At 43.9% G+C, this 20219-nt stretch overlaps 1 protein-coding gene across 3 annotated transcripts in view; it reads left to right on the top strand.

Moving 5' to 3' along the window:
• Positions 1–20219, top strand: part of sema3c (sema domain, immunoglobulin domain (Ig), short basic domain, secreted, (semaphorin) 3C) — a 151298-nt gene that overhangs the window by 22995 nt on the left and 108084 nt on the right. For all 3 annotated transcript variants that reach the window (XM_070897368.1, XM_070897367.1, XM_070897366.1), the window contains exon 2: positions 843–981. In XM_070897368.1, the coding sequence (XP_070753469.1) occupies positions 879–981 (103 nt within the window). In that variant the 5' untranslated portion in view covers positions 843–878. The remainder of the gene's footprint in view (positions 1–842; positions 982–20219) is intronic.

Here is a 20219-nt window from a genome sequence, read left to right as displayed (position 1 = left end):
ACTTCTATGATTCTATGATTCTATAATCATGAGTGATTTTAATCTTCATATTGATTGGACAAATTAAATTGGCAAAGGTAGCCTGGAGGAAGAGTTCATAGAGTGTATGCAGGATGGTTTCTTGGAACAATGCTTTGTGGAACCAACCAGGGAGCAGACTATTTTGGATCTGGTAATGTGTAACGAGTCTGGATTAATGAACAATCTTGTGGTAAAGGATTCTCTTGGGAAGATTGATCATAGTGTGGTAGAATTTCAAATTCAGTTTGAGGGTGAGAAAGCTAGTTCTCAAACTAGTGTCCTGAACTTAAATAAAGGTCATTACAAAGGAATGAAGGCAGAGCTGGTTAAAGTGGACTGGGAAAATATATTAAAGGGTAAGACTGTAGAAAAACAGGGGCAAACATTTAAGGAGATATTTCACAACTCTTAGCAAAGATATATTCCAGTGAGAAAGAAAGACTCTAAGAGAAGGATGAACCATCCATGGCTAACTAAGGAAGTAAAGGGTGATATCAAATTGAAATAAAGGATGGTATCAAATTGAAAACAAAAACATATAACGTTGCAAAGAACAGTGGAAGTTTTTAGAAACCAACAAAGGATGAGAGAATATACTTGCGGGGAAACCTTTGTATTCATAACATTTTAAACTGTTCCAAATTGATCCCAGACTGGGAACTCACTCACACTTGCCCCAACAGAAGTGTGAAGTAATTCTTTGTAGAAAACAGGACAGTTTTTAATGGATAAAAATGAATATTTCTTTTAAGATGTCTTATGACATGGTGGACATATTGTAAAAACATCTATGTAACAGTTCTCTCTTAATTTTCTTGCAGCTTCTTCTGATTGGACATAATATTTAAAGTTAAAAAATGGCAAAATTATTTCTTCTTGTCATTCTGGGAATCTGTCTGGAGTCCAGCAAAGTTTTTAGCCATCACCATACTTTGCCACGAGTTTATCTCACATCTGAAGGTAAGTGCAACATAAAAAATATATATTATTGTATGCTAATGGAATGCTGGCCTTTATATCTGGAGGACTAGAATACAAGGGGGTAGAAGTTATGCTGCAGGAGTACAAAATCTTGGTTAGACCATACCTGGAGTACTGTGAGCAGTTCTGGGCACCACACCTGAAGAATGATATGTTGGTCTTGGAGGGAGTGCAGCGTATGTTTACTACAATAATACCCGGACTCCAGTGTTAAATTATGAGGAAAGATTACATAAATTAGGGTTGTATTTAGAAGGTTAAGGGGTGATTTGATCAAAGTTTGCAAAATATTAAGGGGAACTGATAGGTAGATAGAGAGAAACTATTTCCGCTGGTTGGGGAGTCTAGGAAGAGGGGCACAGCCTAAAAATTAAAGCCAGACCTTTCAGGAGTGAAATTAGGAAACACTTCTACACACAAAGGGTGGTAGAAGTTTGTAACTCTTTTCTGCAAATGGCAATTAATGCTAGATCAACTGTTAATTTTAAATCTGAAATTGATAGATTTTTGTTAACCAAAAGTATTAAGGAATATGGGCAAAAGGCGGGTATACAGAGTTAGGTCGCAGATCAGCCATGATCTCATTGAATGGCAGAACAGGCTCGAGGGGCTGAATAGCCTACTCCTGTTCCTATGTTCTTATTTGAAGCTGTTAAACATCTTTAGAACCTTTTTCTGGTGCATTGGACTTTTCATCAGCAAATTAGAAATATTGTGGAAGAAACTGAAGAAAGGTGTGGCAGTACGATATAAGATGGACGCGGCTGTGATTACATTTCTGTGGAAGTTACTGAAGTCAGATTATCCGCGGACTCCTTTTTTTACATATTAATAAGGAGTTTAATTGAGTAGTAAAAGGATTGTCTGTTGATTGAAGACACCTCCTAAACATTTTAATGATTTACTTCTTAAATCATGTTTAAGTGCACATTGTATTCATTTTAACAAGAAAGAAATTGATGCACATTTGTATATTTGGGAATTTTATTATGTGTAACCAACAAACTGTGCACAAAGAGGTAGAATGGAAGATCACAGCTGGAATGTAGTTTAGAAATGAAGGAACGGCATAGAAAAATATTTGTTTTTATAGCAGACGAGTCAGGTTTATTTGCTTCCATTGGGACATTTTTATGCATCAAACAGTATCTGATTAGCTTTATATGTCTGAAACAACAATGGTAGAAGTATATTAGACAGGAGTGCCCTGAAAGTATCAGCAATAGAGCATTGACCTCTCTGTGGAGGGAGGGAGGAAAATAGAGTTCAGATTCTGGCTTTTGTATGAAGATTTTCTTGTTTGGTTGGAGGCAATTTTGTCATTACTAGGTTATCTGAAGGAGGGAGAGCCAGCTCCCGGGGGAGGTGGGTGGAGATGGGCATTCCTCTTTAACTGCACAACTCATGTTGTCATGACATTGGCAACGTCTGTGGAGAGGTCAGTGAGATTGGTCCGTTCCAATCTTCTGCTGACGGAAGACGCAATGATATAGATGTAAGAAGTTAAAAACAATCAGGCAAAGAAGGATAATGAAGCAGATTGCCATGCATGAGGCATTAAAAGGTTCAGTTGACTGACTCGTGCTAAAGAAGTGGTTTTTGTACCTTCCCACTCTTCCCTTGGAAAATAGTGTGAATTAGTGGGAGGATTCGTATGCCGATTAAGAGCCTGACAGGCTGCAAAATGAACGCTCCTTTCACGGCGGTAACCATCATTACACCAGCCAATAGGGCGGTTAGTCCTATACAGCGAGGGGGTTTTCTGAGCTCCCACAACCCACAAGATGAGGGGACATCCACCGGACGCAAGTATCCCGCTGAATGTCAACCCAGAATTGAGAGCCGGAGCTCTGGTCCCCAATCACCGGGACTGTGTAGCGAGGTGTGAACCCTACACCTTCTGCCTCAGAGGCAGGTACGCTACCACTAAAGCTAAAGGCTCACGCCATTATGCTACAAAACTATCTTTAATGCAAGACTAACACATTTTTTACCATCAATTGTTGGCTAAAATTCACATAAAGGAAGTAAATATGGAAGGAATGTAAAATACTCCCCTCATCTACGTAATATAAAATATTTATAAAAATATCATGGAGGTTTTTGAAGATTTGGTGGCATATCCACTTCCTGTGCGGATATTAATGTTCAGTGCAGAGGCATTCAATTGATGTCAGTTATGGGACTGTCAACAAACTTGGCTCTCCTGAGCTCTTGCAGTTTGGCATTTCCAGTATATTGCGGAGAAATTGGCCTTGTTTGCGCCTCCCGTTAGCACCTCCAGGGGCGATAACTGGGTGCTAAGGGCTTACCGACCAGGTGCAGCAAAATCAGTGATGCCTGCGAACTTTCATGGCGAGTTTGCGCTGGCGCTAACACTTGCTGCCTCGATCTGTTGCATCCTGGAGATCGTGATGTCATCCGGTGCGCAACACCCCATTATTGTCCCAGATGTAAAATTCGCTCCCGCCCCTGCAGCATCGCCAGGCATCAACAACGGCAGCTGCAGGAGGTGTTGTGACGTCGGCTGGCTGCTTGGGGAGTGTTAATTAAAGGCAATGGTGGTCAGATAGGTCAAAATGTAATTATGCCCCAGTGTATTGCATTTGCTTTTGTTGTACCCAGAGATTGCTCAATCCTGCTCTTAGAGTGCTTGGGGCCATCGCCCAACATACACAGCCTTAGGCATCAATGAACTTTAAGGGAGGCAAGGAGCCTGTAATACCGGCAGTGCTGCACAGAACATTGCTCAGTGTTCTGTCGCTACTGCCTCTCTCACTCCCTTTAGCGCTCTAAGCGAAGTGGTAGTACTTGATTTAGCTCCACTTCCTGCTTGGAGCACTCACGTTGAAATTCCCGGGAGCAGAAAATGATTATCGCCTGCCGATACTTTTCCAAGAATTCAAAAGTTAGCACCCCAAAAGGGATGCACAGCAATTTCTAGCCCGTTGTGTCAATGTCGTCAGACTCGTGTGCATGTAGAGGCATTTGCCAGTGTTACTACACTCATATTGGATGCTGGGGGGAGGAGGGGATGGGGGTATAAGCCTAGTCTATTTTGACTGAGAAGACTGAATCTGATTGTATTCGGTGCAGAAACACCATCTCCATATATTACCGTACCATGCCATCATCATAATGCCTGTGATGAGACCATTCAGGAATGTTCCTCTTATGACCAATTCTATATAAAGGTTCTTTTCATTGAAAATAAAGATTTCATTACAGGAGGTATCTGTGACTAATATAAAATAAAGGGCCTATTCCAGAAAAGTCATCAATAATAGCCACATACAGTACTATGCGGGCTCAAGTGCCCTGGTTGTTTTGGCAGCAAGTGCTACTCTACCCCACATTACTGCCCTGGCTACAAATAAACCTTCAGCAGCAGCAGCTGTGGACCAATTGAGGCTAATTATTTCATTCTGCTTCAAATGCAACGTTGGACCATTAAAAATAAAAACTAGCTAATTTTCTGATCATCTTGTTGATGACATTTCATGCGAAAAGTCCCATTGCAGCTTACGTTTGATTGCTGTTGATCATCTGAGGGCAGCTGGGGTATATAAAATACTTTGACGCACCAAGATAGAAACGTAGAGGCCATTTCAGTTTGTTATATTTTACATTACATATATTAAAGAAAAAACATACACAACGTAGTAACATGTCAAGGTATTTGTGAAACTTCATAGCTTAGTTCATGCGCCTCACAGGTTAAAATCCCTTTGTAAATATACACTATTTACTTCTAAAGCGATAGAAACATAAAAATTTACAGCGCAGTAGGCCGTTTCAGCCCATCGTGCCTGCGCTGGCCGACAAAGAGCCACACGACCGTCAGTCAGCAGCCCTGAAGGTTACATATAAACCTATGAACAATGGCGGACAGGTAAAGAGCATCCGGCCCAACCAGTCCACCCCACACAACTGCGATACCCCATGTATCGCAACACTTTACACTCCACCCCACCTGGAGCCATGCAATCTCCTGGGAGACGCAAAAAAACCCAGATAAAAACCCAGGCCAATAGGGGAAACAAATCTGAGAAAAATCCTCTCTGACCCATGCCTGAATCCAAAGAGGACTGGAAAATGATGATCAAGGCCTCTGCTATTTCCTCTTTTGGTTCACTCAATAGCCTGGGATGCATTTCATCCAGGCCTGGGGACTTATCCACTTTCAAAGCTGTTAAACCCCTTAATACCTCCTCTCTCACAATGTTTATTTCATCCAGAATATCACACTCCTCCTCGATAGCAGTATCTGCATTGCCCCTTTCCTTTATGAAAACAGATGCAAAGTATTTATTAAGAACCATACCCACATCTTCTGCCTCCACACACAGTTTACCCTCATGGTCTCTAATAGGCCCTACCCTTTCTTTAGTTATCCTCATGCTCTTAATATATTTATAGAACATCTTTGGGTTTTCTTTAATTTTACTTGCCAAGAATTTTTCATGCTCTCCCTTGGCATTCCTAATATCCTTTTTAATTTCACCTCTGAATTTTTATATTCCTCCAGAGATTCTATAGTATTTAGCTGTCGATATATGACATAAGCTTCCCTTTTTTTCTTTAAGTCCCTAGATATCCAGGGGGCTCTAGAATTGTTATTACCACCCTTTTTCTTTAAGGGCACATGCCGGACCAAAACTAAATCCAGAACCGCCCCCACCCGTGATGGGCTTGTTACATATTGACTAAAAATGTTCTGTGAATTAATTTTAGGAATTCCGCACCCTCTTCACACTATATTTGTCCCAATCAATATTAGGATAGTTAAAATCCCCTACTATTACTATCCTATGGTTTTTGGACTGCACAGAAATTTGCCTACATATTTACTCTTCTATCTCCCTCCCACTGTTTGGGGGTCTATAATACACTCCCAGCAGTGTGATCGCCCCTTTTTTATTTTTCAGTTCAACCCATATGGCTTCATTTGATGATCCCTCTAACATATCATCCCTCCTCACAGCTGTAATAGCTCTTTAATCAATACCACGATCACCACACTCCTTTTTACCCCCCTCTCTGTCCTGTCTAAAAATCCTGTAACCAGGAATATTGAGCTGCCAAACCTGCCCCTCTTTCAGCCATGTCTCTGTAATGGCTATAATGTCATACTCCCAAGTGTCTACCTATGCTTTCAGCTCATCCGCCTTATTCGCTATACTCCTTGCATTGAAGTATATACCATTTAGCACAGGAAAACCTCCTTGATTAGTACTTACTAGCCCTTGTTTCCTCTGTCTTACAGATTCACTGTCTACATTTTGCTTTCCAATTTCAGCTTTACTTCCTTCCCTATTGAATTTGTTCTCGGGTTCCCATTCACCTGCCAAGCTAGTTTAAACTCTCCCCAACAGCATTAGCTAAACTCCCTGGTGCTGTTGAGGTGAAACCATCCGATTTGTACAGGTCCCATCTCCCCCAGAAGCGGTCCCAATGCCTCAGTAATTTAAAGACCTCCCACCAGCTCTCCAGCCACACGTTCATCCTCTCTATACTTCAATTCTTATACTCATTAGCATGTGGCACCAGTAGTAACCCGGAGATTACTACCTTTGAGGTCCTACCCTTTCATTTTTCTCCTAGCTCCCTAAATTCTGCCTGCAGGAGCTCATCCCTCTTTCTACCTATGTCATTGGTCCCGATATGGACCACGATCTCTAGCTATTCACCATCTCCCCCCAGAATCCACTCTGTGACATTCTTGACCCTGGCACCAGGGAGGCACCATACCATCCTGGAGTCATGTCTACGGCCGCAGAACCGCCTCTCTATTCCCCCAACTATTGAATCCCCTACCTCTATAGCTCTTTTATTCTTTGTCCCTCCCCCCTGTGCAGCTGAGCCACCCACACTGCCTTGGACTTGGCTCTGGTTGCACTCCCCAGAGGCGCCATCTCAGAAGAAAATATCGTTTGAAAGTGAGGTGGACTCGGGGGGGGGGGAAACTCCTGCACTACCTGCCTAGCATTCTTCATCCATCTGGTGGTCACCCACTGCCCCTCTGCCTGCATGCTTTTAAGCTGCGGGGTGACCACTTCCTGAAACGTGCTATCCACGTAGCTCTCAGCCTCGTGGATGCACCGTTTTGACTCGAGCCACCGCTCAAGCTCTGAAATAAGAGCTCGAATAGTTGAAGCTGGAGACACCTCCTGCACACATGGTTGTCTAGGCTGCGCAAAGCGTCCAGGACTTCCCACATGCCGCAGGGCGTGCACTCCACAGGACTGAGCTGCCCTGCCATCCCTCTAATTAGACTTATTTGTTACAAAAGAGAAAGAGAGATACTTATCAATCAGGCAGGGTTTATCCTCCCGCTACTCGCCGACCTTCGGGCCTCTCGCTCCTTGCCGACCTCTGATCATGACATATAGGGGGCCAAGTTCCCCTGTTGTGCGCCTCTCCTATTTTCTTTATTCGTTCATGGGATGTGGGCATTGCTGGCAAGGCCAGCATTTATTGCCCATCCCTAACTGCCCTTGAGAAGGTGGTGGTGAGCCGCCTTCTGGAACCGCTGCAGTCCGTGTGGTGAAGGTACTCCCACAGTGCTGTTACGGAGGGAGTTCCAGGATTTTGACCCAGCGACTATGAAGGAATTTTGGCAGATGAGAGCAGGAGCCAATAATGCTTTATTGGTCCAGCCAGATCTGGCGGTGAATGGCTGAACCAGTTGCCTGCCATATCTGTTCAAGTCTGCGTCCCTTGGACTTATGGGAGCGAAGATGAGGGCTGTACCAGGGGGATCAGCCAGGGTGAGAGAGAGTAATTGTTTTAATAGGGACTAGGGTATCAAAGAGGTGGTGGAGAGGGTGTGATTGAAGAGATGGTGGCTGCAGAAATGCCATGGTGAAAGGAGAGCCAAAGTCTGGACAGTTGGGATTTCATTGCAGTTGTAAGACAGTCGGGAGAGAATTTTTTCCAGGGCCAGACACAAAAGGAGGTTAGGGTGGGGTTGGGATGGGACAGTGGAAGGGGGATGTGGGTGGAGTGCGATACGAGGAAGCCACAACAAATATGAAAGTAGCACTTTATTATTTTGATGTTAATTGCACAAGTTTTCTGTGTAATCACACATAAAACTCTCCTAAACTGCATCACTGACAAACTGCAAGATGTCATTTCAGCCTCTGAAAGATGAGGTGACTTTCTTACTCTGACTAATCTCCACCCGGGGCCTTTTGCTCACGTTTAATTTGCTGCAAAGTTTTAGGAGTCTGTCAGCACTATCAGAACTAGCGTTCTAGATATTGAACCGTGAAGAGCAAGTGAATGATTGAATCTCAGTAATGTAAACTAGGGGAGCAAACCTTAAGAGGTCGGTGCCTTTGTATCAGAAGAATCTCTGAGATTCAATTATTGCCTTAAAGTCAGGTTTACAGAAGAGATTTACTAGAATGGGTTCAGGGATGAGGGATTATATTTATGTGGATAGAGTGGAGAAGCTTAGGTTGTTCTCCTTGGAGAGAGGAGATTTGATAGAGGTGTTTAAAATCATGAATGGTTTAGATAGAGTAAATAAGGAGAAACTATTTCCAATAGCTGAAGGGTCGATAACCAGAGGTCATAGTTTTAAGGTGATTGGCAAAAGAACCAGAGACGACCTGAGGATAAACTTCTTTTCACACAAGTGGCCAGGATTTGGAATGCACCGCATGATAGGATTGAATAGTTTTTTTTTAGCGTTGCGTCATTTTATTTTTGACAATTCTTTTAAACAAAGAACTCAATACCAGCAAGAGGTTCCAAAAAAAAATGTGTAGAAACCAGATGGGTGAGGTTACGGGGCAGTGAAGCGCCCCCTTCTCATCCAGCTGCCCCTCTCCCCCACCACCGGCCGGGGGACGAGTAAGTGTCTCAGTGTCCCTCAGCGAGAGTGCCACTGACCAGCCGTGTGGGTAGTCGAACCCATCCTCCGACCTCAACCTTCATCTTAGTGCTGCTTTCTTCTGTTAGCCTGGCCTTTCCCCCAGTGGGCTGGCAGAGCACGGTGGAACATCCGACACACAACACGACGGTCTGAGCGTGGTTGAACACGGTGGTGATTTTGCAGCAACCAGGCCACTTGACATCCATGCAGTAGGAGTTCGGGCTTTGCACCAAGCATTTCTTCTTATGTTTCCTCTTCTCCTCCTTGGGAGACAGATGCAACAAATCTTTCGCGAGGGGCATCTTAGCGTGGCCTCGCTGCCGCAGAAAAGGATTCAATAGTAGCCTTCAAAAGGGAATTGGATGAATACTTGAAGGACAACATAGGAACATAGGAACAGGAGTAGGCCATTCAGCCCCTTGAGCCTGCTCCGCCATTCAATGAGATCATGGGTAATCTGCGACCTAACTCTATACATCTGCCTTTGGTCCATATCCCTTAATACCTTTGGTTAACAGAAAGCTGTCAACCTCCGATTTAAAATTAACAATTGATCCAGCATCAATTGCCATTTGCAGAAGAGAGTTCCAAACTTCTACCACCCGTTGTGTGTAGAAGTGTTTCCTGACTTCACTCCTGAAGGTCTGGCTCTAATTTTTAGACGATGTCCCCTAGTCCTCGACTCCCCAACCAGTGGAAATAGTTTCTTTCTATTTACCCAATCTGTTGCCCTTAATATCTTGGAAACATCAAGGGAATACAACTCTAGAGAAAAAAATTGCAGGGACATGGGGAAAGAGCAGGGGATTGCTCTTCGAAAGAGCCGATGCAGACCAGATGGGCATTTATATAGTGCCTTTCACGTCCACCGGATGTCCCAAAATGATTTGCAGCCAATTAAGTACTTTTTGAAGTGTAGTCACTGTTATAATGTAGTTTGTTATACTTATACATTTAAACTATACCATTATACAGCTGATGTTCTCAACACAGTACAGCAGGCGTAATGCAAGTGTTAATAAGGATAGTTAGTGATGTAGGAGCTCGAGGTATATGGAATTGTGTGATTATTACTATGTTAGTATCACATTTTAGATTCCTAGCAGAATTCAGTGAAATGTACCATATTACAATTGAATAATAGTCCATGAGTGAGAGTAAACAGGTGCAAGTTACAAGCAGAGCTTTTTAAACAATAAATTAAAGAGATGTGTATTTGTTTCAACGTCAAGCTGCATAACTCGGCGAGGAGCCCAAATGGTTTCAGTCCCAGGACTGCCAGGTGTTCTCACAATAATGTAACTCCAGGTGGCACCTCAGTCTATGATTTTATTTGTGATAATTCTCTAAAAGTGCCAATGAGGATAATTGTGCATGTTGTAAATATATTAGCTTTCCAAGGTTTGCAAAGTAGAACCAGTTTTAACAGCCTGTGTAGGCATTCTTAGCGATTATTAGTACTGTATCAACAGACTGCATGATTTTCTAAACCACAGTCAGTTCCCAGACTCTTTGTAATTCTGTGATGGAGCACTGTTACCTAATGAATAATGTAGCCATTAGTACTTGAGCAGCCAACATTGAACAGATCTGCTGACATTATCACGTGCCCATTTATTTCTCAAAGGGCACTTGTCATATCGTAGGGCTTTTGTCAGTAAGCCACCAAAGTTTGATTTCTGCACAAACATTAAAATAGGAGAATGGTTGAGGGTCACACAAACTGCATGATTTTTTTCAGTTTTTTTCTCCATCAATCAGTTCATTAACCCATTACAGCCTGAGAGGGAAAAGTTCGAAGTTATTAACAATCTGAATGTGTGATTAAACAAGAAGGGTATGTCTTCATTAGCAGTGCACATTATTTGAAATATTCAACTTCCATATGGTTTGGCGCCTGCCAGGAGAGAGAGATTAACCACAAATGATAGACTCTATCAGACATGAAAGTACCGACTGAGTGCAGTACCGATCCCCATTGTCAAACGAGCGGCTAACAAGCCATGTTGAAGTTTCCTGCTTCCCCTCCAGCACTCTGAGGCTTGAGTGAACACAAGACCTTCTGGTCTCAAGCCCCATCGCAACCAACTGACCTACTCCACTTTCCCAGTAGGAATTAAACAGTCTCATTTCAACCAATCAAATATTTTGTGGAATCAACTTTGCATATCCCCATGTTTTGGCCCAGTTATTATACTTATATGAGTGCAAGGCATTGATCTTTTTCCTACATATTGCATTATTGGCAAAGTATATCAGAGAAACATGATGATTTGACAGTTTTGGGACTTGAGATGGATAACTTGCTGATTCTTTGACATACTGCATTAATGTGTTGACACGTATATCAAGAGAAAGAAAAGATCAATTGTGTTTAGCCCATCAGTGTATGTGAAGGCAACGTAAATGTAATTCTTTTTATTTTTAGGCTAAATGGCCTACTCATTGATACAAATATTGATACAAAAATTGACCATGTGGTTGATAATGAGGAAGAAAGCTATAGACTGCTGGAAGGTAACAATCGACTGGTCAGGTGGGCAGAAAAGTGGCAAATGGAATTCAATCCAAGTAAAGTGTGAGATAATGCATTTGGGGATGGCTAACAAGGTAAAGGAATACACAATAAATGGCAGGGTGCTGAGAATTGCAGAGGAACAGAGGGACCTTGGAGTACATGTCCGAAGATCCCGGAAAGTAACAGGACAGGTAGATCAGGTGGTTAAGAAGGCATACGGGATACTATCCTTCTAGTAGCCGAGGTATAGAATATAAGAACAGGGAGGTTATGCTTGAACTGTATAAAACACTAGTTAGGCCACAATTAGAGTACTGCGTACAATTCTGGTCACATTACAGGAAAGATGTGATTGCACTAGAGAGGGTACAGAGGAGATTTACGAGATGTTGCCAGGACAGGAGAACTTTAGCTCTGAGGAAAGATTGGATAGGCGGAGGTTGTTTTCTTTGGAACAGGAAGCTGAGGGGAGATTTAATTGAGGTGTTTAAAATTACGAGGTGCCTAGATAAAGTGGATTGGAAGATCCTATTTCCCTTAGCAGAGAGGTCAATGACCAGGGGGTATAAATTTAAAGTAATTGGTAGAAGAATTAGAGGGGAGTTGAGGAGAAATGTTTTCAGCCAGAGGGTTGTGGGGATCTGAAACAAACTGCCTGAAAGGGTGATAGAAGCAGAAACCCTCATCACATTTAAAAAGTACTTGGATAGGCACTTGAAATGCCAGAACCTATAGGGCTACAGACTGAGTTGGAAAATGGGATTAGGCTGAATAGCTCTTTCTTGACGGGCACAGACACAATGGGTTGAATGGCCTCCTTCTGTGCCGTAAATTTCTATGATTCTATGCTACTCCTGTTCCCTGTTCGTATATTCCTATGATCAGAGTGATTGACGAGTAGATGGTTACAGGAAGGGAAAGGCAATTTAAAAACAATTACCCATGAGCAATGCCTTAAACTTTTATACATTTACTGCTGCATTAAAAATGAAATAAAAACAGAAATCTCCTGCATATTAAAGTGCCAGATGACCGGATTCTTACAGTTTCACTGTTCTGGTATTTATTTCTAAACTGGACTTTGCAATAGTGAGACAACATTTGCTTTGAAAGCTGCATCAGTCCACAGCTTCTTCATCTGCTGCTAAAGTACGTCATAAAATAACTCCAATTTGAAAAAAATCAGTAACCGAACCTAGATGCAGTAATGCCAAGTGTGTCACTTGTTTACTTTTTGAGCTATTAAGACAACCATATGCACATGACTGGGACCACAGGCTACAATCAGGATGGCGCCTGTTGTTCATGGGTGGGAATTCAGAACCAAGAATCTTCACCTAATATGGCTCTGGATCCAACATAGAAACATAGAAAATAGGTGCAGGAGTAGGCCATTCAGCCCTTCGAGCCTGCATCACCATTCGATAAGATCATGGCTGATCATTCCCTCAGTACCCCTTTCCTGCTTTCTCTCCATATCCCTTGATCCCTTTAGCCGTAAGGGCCATATCTAACTCCCTCTTGAATACATCCAATGAACTGGCATCAACAACTCTCTGCGGCAGGGAATTCCACAGGTTAACAACTCTCTGAGTGAAGAAGTTTCTCCGCATCTCAGTCCTAAGTGACCTACCCCTTATCTTAAGACTATGTCCCCTGGTTCTGGACTTCCCCAACATCAGGAACATTCTACCCGCATCTAACCTGTCCAGTCCCGTCAGAATCTTATACGTTTCTATGAGATCCCCTCTCATTCTTCTAAATTCCAATGAATAAAGGCTCAGTTGATCCAGTCTCTCCTCATATGTCAGTCCAGCCATCCCTGGAATTAGTCTGGTGAACCTTCGCTGAACTCCCTCAATAGCAAGAACGTCCTTCCTCAGATTAGGAGACCAAAACTGAACATAATATTCCAAGTGAGGCCTCACCAAGGGCCTGTACAACTGCAGTAAGACCTCCCTGCTCCTATACTCAAATCCACTAGCTATGAAGGCCAACATACCATTTGCCGCCTTCACCGCCTGCTGTACCTGCATGCCAACTTTCAATGCCTGATGAACCATGACACCGAGATCTCGTTGCACCTCCCCTTTTCCTAATCTACCGCCATTCAGATAATATTCTGCCTTCGTGTTTTTGCCCCCAAAATGGGTAACCTCACATTTATCCACATTATACTGCACCTGCCATGCATTTGCCCACTCACCTAACCTCTCCAAGTCACCCTGCAACCTCTTAGCATCCTCCTCACAGCTCACACCGCCACCCAGTTTAGTGTCATCTGAAAACTTGGAGATATTACACTCAATTCCTTCATCTAAATCGTTAATGTATATTGTAAAGAGCTGGGGTCCCAGCACTGAGCCCTGCGACACTCCACTAGTCACTGCCTGCCATTCTGAAAAGGACCCGTTTATCCCGACTCTCTGCTTCCTGTCTGCCAACCAGTTCTCTATCCACATCAGTACATTACCCCCAATACCATGTGCTTTGATTTTGCACACCAATCTCTTGTGCGGGACATTGTCAAAAGCCTTTTGAAAGTCCAAATACATCACCTCCACTGGTTCTCCCTTGCCAACTCTGCTAGTTACATCGTCAAAAAATTCCAGAAGATTCATCAAGCATGGTTTCACTTTCATAAATCCATGCTGACTTGGACTGATCCTGTCACTGCTTTCCAAATGCGTTGCTATTTCATCCTTAATGATTGGTTCCCACATTTTCCCCACTACTGATGTCAGGCTAACCGGTCTATAATTACCCATTTTCTCCCTCCCTCCTTTTTTAAAAAGTGGTGTTACATTAGCTACGCTCCAGTCCATAGGAACTGATCCAGAGTCGATAGACTGTTGGAAAATGATCGCCAATGCATCCACTATTTCTAGGGCCACTTCCTTAAGTACTCTGGAATGCAGACTATCAGGCCCCAGGGATTTATCGGCCTTCAATCCCATCAATTTCCCCAACACAATTTCCCGCCGAATAAGGATATCCTTCAGTTCCTCCTTCTCACTAGACCTACTGTCCTCAGTACATCCGGAAGGTTATTTGCGTCTTCCTTCGTGAAGATAGAACCGAAGTATTTGTTCAATTGGTCTGCCATTTCTTTGTACCCCATTATAAATTCACCTGAATCTGACTGCAAGGGACCTACGTTTGTCTTCACTAATCTTTTTCTCTTCATATATTTATAGAAGCTTTTGCAGTCAGTTTTTATGTTCCCTGCAAGCTTCCTCTCGTACTCTATTTTCCCCCTCTCAATTAAACCCTTAGTCCTCCTTTGTTGAATTCTAAATTTCTCCCAGTCCTCAGGTTTGTTGCTTTTTCTAGACAATTTATATGCCTCTTCCTTGGTCTTAACACTATCCTTAATTTCCCTTGTTAGCCACGGTTGAGCCACCTTCCCCGTTTTATTTTTACTCCAGACAGGGATGTACAATTGCTGAAGTTCATCCATGTGATCTTTAAATGTTTGCCATTGCTTATCCACCGTCAACCCTTTAAGTATCCTTTGCCAGTCTATTCTAGTCAATTCACGCCTCATACCATCGAAGTTAACTTTCCTTAAGTTCAGGACCCTAGTTTCCGAATTAACTGTGTCACTCTCCATCTTAATAAAGAATTCTACCATATTATGGTCACTCTTCCCCAAAGGGCCTCGCACAACAAGATTGCTAATTAGTCCCTTCTCATTACACATCACCCAGTCTAGGATGGCCAGCTCTCTAGTTGGTTCCTCGACATATTGGTCTAGAAAACCATCCCTAATACACTCTAGGAAATCCTCCTCCACCGTATTGCTACTAGTTTGGTTAGCCCAATCAATATGTAGATTAAAATCGTCCATGATAACTGCTGTACCTTTATTGCACGCATCCTTTATTTCTTGTTTGATGCTGTCCCCAACCTCACTACTACTGTTTGGTGGCCTGTACACAACTTCCACTAGCGTTTTCTGCCCTTTGGTATTCCGCAGCTCCACCCATACCGATTCCACATCATCCAGGCTAATGCCCCGCCTTACTATTGCATTAATTTCCTCTTTAACCAGCAGCGCCACCCCGCCTCCTTTTCCTCTCTGTCTATCCTTCCCAAATGTTGAATACCCCTGGATGTTGAGTTCCCAGCCTTGGTCACCCTGGAGCCATGTCTCCGTGATGCCAATTACATCATATCCATTAACTGCTATCTGCGCAGTTATTTCGTCCACCTTATTCCGAATACTCCTCGCATTGAGGCACAGAGCCTTCAGGCTTGTCTTTTTAACACACTTTCCCCCTTTAGAATTTTGCTATAATGTGGCCCTTTTTGTTTTTTGCCCTGGGTTTCTCTGCCCTCCACTTTTACTATTCTCCTTTCTATCTTTTGCTTCTGCCCCCATTTTACTTCCCTCTGTCTCCCTGCATACGATTCCATCCCCCTGCCATATTAGTTTAACTCCTCCCCAACAGCACTAGCAAACACTCCCCCTAGGACATTGGTTCTGGTCCTGCCCAGGTGCAGACCGTCCGGTTTGTCCTGGTCCCACCTCCCCCAGAACCGGTTCCAATGTTCCAGGAATTTGAATCCCTCCCTTCTGCACCGCTCCTCAAGCCACGTATTCATCTGAGCTATCCTGCGATTCCTACTCTGACTAGCACGTGGCACTAGTAGCAATCCTGAGATTACTACTTTTGAGGTCCTACTTTTTAATTTAGCTCCTAGCTCCCTAAATTCGTCTCGTAGGATCTCATCCCATTTTTTTCTATATCGTTAGTACCTATGTGCACCACGACAACTGGCTGTTTACCCTCCCTTTTCAGAATGTCCTGCACCCGCTCTGAGACATCCTTGACCCTTGCACCAGGGAGGCGACATGCCATTCTGGAGTCTCGGTTGCGGCCGCAGTAACGCCTATCTATTCCCCTTACAATCGACTCCCCTATCACTATAGCTCTCCCACTCTTTTTCCTGCCCTCCTGTGCAGCAGAGCCAACCATGGTGCCATGAACTTGGCTGCTGCTGCTCCCCCCTGATGAGTCATCCCCCTCAACAGTACCTAAAGTGGTGTATCTGTTTTGCAGGGAGATGACCGCAAGGGACCCCTGCACTACCTTCCTTGCACTGCTCTTCCTGTTGGTCACCCATCCCCTATCTGGCTGTCTAACCTTTACCTGCGGCAAGACCAACTCATGAAACGTGCTATTCACGTCACTCTCAGCATCATGGATGCTCCAGAGTGAATCCACTCGCAGCTCCACTGCCGCAATGCGGTCCGTCAGGAGCTGCAGGCAGATACACTTCCTGCACACGTAGTCGTCAGGGACACTGGAAGCGTCCCTGACTTCCCACGTATTACAGGAGGCGCATAATACGTGGCCGAGCTCTCCTGCCATGTCTTAACCCTTAGATTAACTTAATTTGGCAACAACAATGCTAAAGGTTACTTACTGATAAAGAAAAGAAAGTAAAGCTACTCACCAATCACCAGCCAATCACTTACCCCCTTGGCTGTGACATCACCTTTCGATTTCTTTCCACTTCTTTTTTGCCTCCCTGCTGCAGCTGCACCGGTCGGCCTCCTCGACCTCCCGCTGGCGCCTCCCGACTGATGGGCCTTTTGTAGGCCTCCCGACTCTGCTGCCCCGCCTCTCTAATGCCTCCTCGCCCTCCTGCTGTACCCTTCTGCCAAGAACTATATTAGTTAAGCCCATTATTGCAGTGATTCAGACCCAATCGGTTCAAGTTACTTCTTTTTATTCAGCCTAGTTACTGTGGTTACTTGCAACCAATAGATAAGTCACCTTTTTCCTAGTTCATCCATCTGAGAGGAGAAATCAGGATCACCACTAATTCCATATGAACGCTTCAACTACTGGTACCAAATCCCTCCATGTACTTTTAACGTGGGAATTAACCGTTTTAACACCAGTAGAAATAAAGCACTGAGAGAAGTTTAATAGAAGCAAATAAATGCTAAGACAAGAAGAGCATTGATCATATTTATTACATGAGAATTGCATCTTCTAGTCAATTGTTTTTGATACCAGAATTGTATATAAACCGCATAGTTTGGGCTAAGATTGGTCGGGTTGTTCATCAATTTCCCCCATCCTGGCGTTCCTCCCAGTCAATCTGACAACAGTGTCAAAGTGATTAGCTATGTCATGCAGCGTCATAACAATTTGCAACTCTTGGTTATGGAAAGTAATCAGAAGCTATTGATGTTTTTGATGTTGATGCTTTAACCCGCATTTCTAATATGTCAACAGAAAGGAATCTTGTTCGTCAGTACTAGAGTACAAGGTCACCAAAGGTCACAGATTAAAAAGTCAGCGTATTGTTTAAGAACTTCCTCCTCCACAAGGCACACAATGCGACATACACCGACTGCTCAATTGTTACACAAGGGAATTGTTGAGTGCGAGCACACAACCGCAAACTCTACAGCGGGAAGATTGCAGACAAGGGACGTGTGGTATTGAGGGAATCACAGGAACCTGACAATTACAATAATTTAAAAAATAGCCCACTAATTACTTTTGCAGCTTGCATCAAAGCAATATGCATCATCATATCTGCGTTAACATAGTTTGAACATTTTAATGCATTAAAAAGCGGTAAGGATACCTGGGACAGTAAAATTCAATACAGCTGGTGCATTACTGGGTTTCCTTAAAAGGTGTTCAAGGTGATGCATTGCAGGTACAAGTGAATATGGGCTTTCTGATGAGTACGGTCATTGGAGAAACGCACTTCTACTCTGACATTCCAGACTGTATCAGAAACCTTAATATTTCAAACAGGGGCACACAAAAATCATTCAACCATGCTGATTTCTCAGTATTAATAGACAGAAGTGATCTACATCAAGATATCGGCAAATGCATTCTGCTCTCTAGTCAAAATAAGTGGAGCCAAACTTTTAATTTTTCTCCACTGAGTCATCTTTTCCTGATGTTGTGGGACCCCTCCTTCAAAGCTTCATGCAGCCCAGCTAGTGCTTCTCATGGGAAATGCACCCCACTGGTTTCGAAGTCCTTCTGTAAGCACACTGAAACATTGCATACAAGAAGCACAATTAGTTTATATTTTGATATGTTTAATACTATTTAATTCTAATTGATATGAAGTAACTCAGGGGACTGTGTAAATAATATTGCCTCTAGATTGGATCTCATAACCGAGCCAAGCTGATCCCAGCGTCAACCCCAGAAATTCAGTGCACGATGTAAGCAGACAATGCATGCTGTGGGAGCACTGCATTGTTTGAGGTGCTGTCCTTCAGGTGAGATGTTAAACAAGGCCCTGTCTGCTGGTTCAGCTGGATCCTAGGAGTAGAAATTGGGGCGCACCTACCGTTTTTGAAGTGTTCTGACCGCCGCAATGGATGCGGCAGTCTACCCAGCGAAATTCAGCTGTTTTTTTTCCGGCGGGGTGGAAGTGGATCATCATCGGGGCAGAAGTGGGAGCGGAGCGCAGTGACCGTCGCTAGCGGGACGGAAGTGGAGGCGGGACGGAGTGTCTGCCGCTGTCAGTCATCAGCGCGGCGCGTCACAATGTCTCTTCCCTTCAGTTAAAGGGGAGAGCCGCTGCGAACTCTGCATTCATTTTAGTTAAGTCCACTGGGCCACCAGGGAGGGTTTCGGCCGGGCCAGCAGTCTGGCACCCAAGAGGGGGTGTCAGGCTGCCTGTTGGCGGCCCAGCTGAACCCGGGTGTAGGCTGCCAAAAAGAAATAACATGGCAGCCGTGGCAGTGCACACTCCTCTTTAAGGGTGGCCGTGCCGCCATTTCACACGGAGTGCACCGACCAGTGGTGGGGTTGCTCCCACAGGGCGATTTTGGGTAAGGGGCAATTTCAGTCGAGCAATTTCGTGAGGGGGTCCCCGCCAGATGGTAAGGGGACGGCTCGTCGTGCACGTCGCGGCGGGAAAACAGGCGGGGTGGTCCCGTCCTGAGGAAGGGCAATTTCTAAAATGGCGGCCCTTCCACGGAAAGTCAGCAGCCATTCCGCGCCGCCCCGTGACCGCCATTTTCCAGCGGTCAGAGGCCTTATCGAAAGGGGCAATTCCGGCCTCTAGAGATGCCAAGTCACTACTTGAAGAGGAACAGGGAGTTCTCCTGACCAGCATTCTTCCTTCAACCAAACCACCAAATAGCTGGTCATTCACGTCACTGTTCCTTGTGGGACCCAAGCGACAGACATGTCTACCCACATCACAACACAAGGTCATTCATTACGTAGGAAATGCTTTGGGATTTTTCTGAGAAAGGTGATAAGTGAAAACAAGTTCTTTTCTTTAACTGCTCTAAAATATCACTACCATAAATATTTGTATATTAGGCATTAAATGGAAACACATGCTTATTTTTTTATGTCTCAGTGTTAAAATAGTGTGACAACTGAATAACACCCCAAATATCAGTTGGAGCAAATTGACTGGGTTCCTTTCTACCTAGAAACACAGCTATTGAATAGATGATAGCTTTTATTAGTCATGTCTGTTGTGTTCCTAACACAGGTGAGACTGCACACAGGGAGGTTAAAGTAACAGTGACCTCAGTCTTTATTAAGATACTCCAGAGTGAGTAACAGGTCTTAGGGGCCGGCTTATATCCAGTGCTCCCAATGTATGTTGGGATTCCTTGGGACTTCAGGGGATGCGCTCCCTGGTGGCAGAACATGGGAGTGCATGCTTTACAGATACACAACATCACTTCCCCCCCCAAAGTCAAAGTGAAAACTATTTAGAAGGTGAGGCAGTTGGAGCCTTTCTTTCCCTGGTGGATTGCCTCGGTACAAATGTCTCTTCTGATGTATTGGCTGTGCC

The sequence above is a fragment of the Pristiophorus japonicus genome, chromosome 13 (assembly GCF_044704955.1).
Source record: "Pristiophorus japonicus isolate sPriJap1 chromosome 13, sPriJap1.hap1, whole genome shotgun sequence".
NCBI classification, from domain to species: Eukaryota; Metazoa; Chordata; class Chondrichthyes; family Pristiophoridae; genus Pristiophorus; species Pristiophorus japonicus.
Note: the sequence above shows the minus strand (reverse complement) of the source record. Positions and strands in the feature narration are given on the sequence as shown.